This window comes from Podarcis filfolensis (genome assembly GCF_964270895.1).
Source record: "Podarcis filfolensis genome assembly, chromosome: 13".
In the NCBI taxonomy this organism is placed as follows: Eukaryota; Metazoa; Chordata; class Lepidosauria; order Squamata; family Lacertidae; genus Podarcis; species Podarcis filfolensis.
In genome coordinates, this window is record NC_139615.1 from 24,514,565 (window position 1) to 24,519,601 (window position 5,037).

The window sequence follows — 5,037 nt, forward strand, 5'->3', positions numbered from 1 at the left end:
TCAAGAAGTAATATAATGTTATGTATCTTTATCCAGATGTGACAATGCTTCAGTATATTTTTTCATTGAAACATAAATACACCTGATTAAGAACCAAATCTGTGTTATCTATACACAGATAGCTATTGAAGGACCAGAGAGCATATGAAAAAGAACTCAGAAAGTAAATGCCATATAGCCAGCTTTGAGATTTTAATTGTATTAGTTCATTTTTAAGTTGATAAAGCTAGTAAGCCAAAAGGAATCAGAAAAAAAGGATTCTGCAAACATATTGATATTAATGTGCTAGATACAGAACAGTTTTGAATTTAAGGGATAATTAAAAATATTACTTTTTAATTTGCAAGGAACTCCATCATAGCTGCAAAAAGCCCCACTTTCTTTCCCAAAGTCTCTTGAAATTGTTGCTGTGTTATCCTACCAGAACTATGAGGAAAATATTTGGAAATAACCAGAATACACTGAATGTTTTTGGAGAAAGCCTATTGTCAAAACTGCATAGATTTGAAGATTGTATTTAAAAGGTAAGCTATCATTTTTAATTAACCTTATGTATTCCACTTAGTTATTCTTGGATATGCTAGCTTGTACATTAAATACTATGCCTCTGTTCTATATAGCTTCATTAGAAGAGTTACATGCATACTTACATATCTACCACTGACAAGAATGAAAAAGTACTTAAATTTTTCAAAGTCTTACCCAGTGTCCTAATCTAGAAATAAAATTATATTATATGGGAGTCATATATTCAAATGTCTGAAATCTCACTCTAATATAGCACAAGAAATAGGCAAAATTATTTTGCATTCTATTGACTTGTTATTTTTATGTTAAACAATTTTTTAGTGAATTCACTTAGAAATCTTTTTAAAATGTGTTTGTGATGTTTCCCCAGATGTGGTGTGAGAACGCAGGAACGTAGGAAAGAAAAAAAGGGAGACTTCTAATAAGATCTCAGGCTTTCTCAATAAATTACCTGTGATGCATAGAAATATTAGCTGATCTGTCTATCCAGGGAGTTGCTATAATTTTCACCCTACACATTTTTATCTAATCATAGCATTATCAATTTCAAGGTTGATACTGTAGTTTCAATACTGTAAATGTCTAGTTTATATATAGTCAATTCTTTTACTTTCTCAAATATTAAGCAACTTTTATTTCTCCCCTGATCACCAAAAATAAATCTTTATACAGGACTTAGAGGATATGAATGAGTCTGAAATAACTGAATTCGTCCTCATTGGATTTTCTGGACATCCCAAAACAAAGATGGGATTGGCGGCTTTAATGACCATCATCTACTTGGGAAACATAATCGGAAATGGACTCATTCTATTTGTAGTCATAGCTGATCCTCGGCTCCATAATCCAATGTACTTCTTCCTTTGTAATCTGTCCATCATTGATATCTGTCTTTGTACATCTTCAGTTCCACAATCTATTGCCAACTGTTTAGTGGACAGACCCGTCATGTCTTTTGCTAAATGTTACATTCAGATGTACACTGGTATATACCTTGGATCAACAGAATGTTTCTTGTTGGCAGTCATGGCTTATGACCGGTACGTTGCCATTTCCAATCCACTCCGTTATATGCTGATCATGAACTGGAAAGTTTGCATTGTTTTGGCTATTGTATCATGGACAATGGCCTTCTTACTTGCTATTGTTCCCTGTCTTGCAAACCCTGCCCACTTCTGTGGACATAATGAGGTGGATCATTTTGCATGTGAGCTCACAGCCATCATGAAATTAATTTGTTCTAACATGGCTGTGGGACAACTGTCAATGTACTTCACCAGCACCGGCACAATTCTTTTCCCCTTCTGTTTCATCCTTTTTTCGTATGCACGTATCCTTGTGGCCATTTTGAGAATCCATTCATCTGGAAGCAGACTGAAAGCTTTCTCTACTTGTGGATCTCACCTAGCTGTGGTGCTGGTGTTCTTTGGAAATGCTATAGCACTATACATCAAACCTCAGTCTAAAAACAAACAGGCTAGTGACAAAATTATTTATATCTTTAATCAAGCACTGGTACCCATGTTAAACCCTTTAATCTACACATTGAGAAACCAGGATGTATTAGGAGCACTTAAAAAGGTGGTGGGGAAGAACCTGCAGTCATAATATTGGATGAATCTTGTGAGTTTTAATGGCATTTTAAATTATCATATCACTGTCATGTTTTTAATAAGCTTTTAAAAAAAATCCTTGTAAAGAACTTTATATTTCTGAAATGTGCAATAAAAGGAAATAAAAACATAAAAAATAAAACATTATAATAAGAAACTAAAGCACAGGTTTTGTTGTCATAATGTATGACCTCTTTATCTATCATCTATCTATCCAGTTGTTCTGTAAATCAGATATGGGCTATCCTACCCGAATGATTTAATCTGTTCAATATATTAGAAAGATAAGCTATTATTTTACTGATAAAGCAGAAATGGTGAATTGGTGGTCCTACAAATGATGTTTGACACCTTCTCTCAGCAGCCTGAGCAACCGTAATAAGTAGTCAAGGATGATAGAAGCTTTAGTCCTACAATATTTAGAAGTCCACAGGTTCCTCAACCCTATGATAAAGCAAATAATTTGGAAACCAAAAGGCCCATTTATCAGATGAAATCTTCCTATAACCTAGCATTGAATCACCTCTGGTTTCCGGAACTAAATAAGCCCGGCAGAGATCTTAATTTGTTCTGCAAAGTCATGTTTGCCAAGTCAAGCCATGCCCTCCCACCCTACACCTGATGTCAAAAATTTAAATTCTGAGAAGTTATTTAGAATGTATAAAAATGTTCCAAATACTGGCCGAAAGTGTCAAGAAAAATGAAGGGACATTTTATCATGCTTGGTGGACATGTAAAAAAGCTTTTAAAAAGTATTGGATTCAAATACATACGCTGATACAGATGATTTTGGAGATCAAGTTTCATTTGAAACTAGAACTCTTCCTATTGGGACTAATGGATATAGAATTAGAAAAAGACTGAAACTTTATTTCAATATGTTTCAATATAGCAGAAATACATTTGTTTCAATATAGCAGCAATACATTTATATGCACAGATACCTACAGTTGAGGATAGTTATTAAAATTACTGGACTTAGCAGAGTTAGTGAAATCAATGTGCTTAATCAGAATAATCACTGTTAATATTTACTAAAGATTGGAAACTTCTTATAGACTTTTTGCATGAAAAAGAAAATGAACTTTTAATATCTGGCTTTGAAAACTGAAAATAATGTTGGTTTATAGAAGGTAGATTTCCTGTTGGGTGTTATCTTGGAGTGGGCATGTTGAATAATTTTCTATATAGCTGGCAGATGAAGAATCAGAAGTTCTCTTTATTCTTATCCCCCCCTTTCCCATTCATTTATTCCCTTCTTTTATCTATTTCTGCCCTGTATTTTTATTTAGATTAGCATTTTAGTCTTGATAAAAAGATATCTGATAGTCATATTTGTATCCCCCCCCCCAATTTCAATAACATTTACTAAAAAAAAGAAAAATAAATAGGCAACTTTTAAAAATTAACACCTACAACTGCAAGGTTATTTTTTAGTCCAATGCACATCCTTGAAATATTTCCAGTCATTTCTTTGGACAAATGAGATACAGCATAATATAGACAACATTTGTGTATTATATAATAGAACAGAAGACCTATAAGCATTTTACAAGTCTAATATATTCTTCCAGAATACCAATAAAATGCAAAATAAACATTAATTTCAGGTGTGTGTGGACGTGTGTGTGTGTGTAAACTAGCATGTATAAAATGTGTATACTTTTTAACATAACACAACTTCTGGAGCACAAAAGATAATAGCAGGCACCCAAAACAATGCCATAATGTTGTCTGCCTAATATCTGTTGGTAGAAAGTTCTAAAGTGCCACCTACACTTTTTTAAGACCAGACTCAGTGGATGCAGGAGGGGATCAGAATAACCCTTGAGTGTGTTCAAGTAAGTTCAGTGGGATTAATTTTGCTCAAGTTGTTGAGGTCTACAGTTTCATTGTGAAACCTAGTTTTCTGATGATAACTTCAGATTTATAAGCTGGTTAGTTGTAGATCTATTTTCAACGCTCTCAAACAAAGTAGTCAGTGGGGATTGTATCATATGGGAATGCGGAAGGGCAAATCAGAAATCAAGAACTAATATAGCACTGTGTATCTTTAGCTGGATGTAACAATGCACACACAGAAATACACATACCTGTTGTTTAGGAATTAAACTCATGCTACTTATATAAGGATAATTACTGAAGGCCTGGATAATGTAAGAAAAATAATTAAGAAAGTAAAAGAGCTATAGCCAGCTTTCAGACCTTTATTGCTTTCCTTTCTTTTTAATTTGATGAACATAGTGAGTCAAAAGGAATCAGTAACATGGATTCTGAACATGTGTTGTTAGTAATACACTAGATCCAGAACTGTATATTACGTTTTTAATTTTAATTTTAATTTGGTGTTCTTTGGAAATTCTATAATCACATATATAAAACCTCAATCTAAGGACAGTCATACTATTGATAAAATTAAAAATAATTATAAAATAATTATTTATATCTTTAACGCAGCACTGATACCCATGTTAAACCCTTTAATCTATACACTGAGAAACCAGGATGTGTTAGGAGCACTTAAAAGGCTGGTGGAGAAGAAACTGCAGTCATAGTGTTGATTGAATCTAGTGTGTTTACACATTATTTTAAACTGTCATGACACTTATATTTTCGGTTTTCTTTGGGTGAAAGGGAGGGGTAATGGAGCTGCATTAATATTTTTCTAAACAGAGTGAATAATACTGATAATAATAGAAATAGAAACAAAAATGTTTCATTTATATAACATATCCACTGTATATACTCAATTACTCAATCCAGTGGTTCTATAAATCAGATCTGTGTGCTATCCTACTACAAGGATTTAATCTGATATATCCTGAGAGCAGAATATATTCAAATAATGAACAAATTCTCTACAGCAAATTAAGCTCTGGGGAGAATGCATAATATG

At 33.1% G+C, this 5,037-nt stretch overlaps 1 protein-coding gene across 1 annotated transcript; it reads left to right on the forward strand.

The window, feature by feature from the left end:
• Positions 1–461: 461 nt before the first annotated feature.
• On the forward strand, positions 462–4,696 carry LOC310746703 (olfactory receptor 13H1-like; the record flags this gene model as incomplete). The annotated part of the gene is made up of 3 exons (XM_083580684.1): positions 462–524; positions 1,201–1,947; positions 4,487–4,696. Exons 2-3 carry the CDS (start codon positions 1,213–1,215, stop codon positions 4,694–4,696), a joined length of 945 nt encoding a protein of 314 aa, XP_083436810.1. The 5' UTR covers positions 462–524; positions 1,201–1,212.
• Positions 4,697–5,037: the final 341 nt, after the last annotated feature.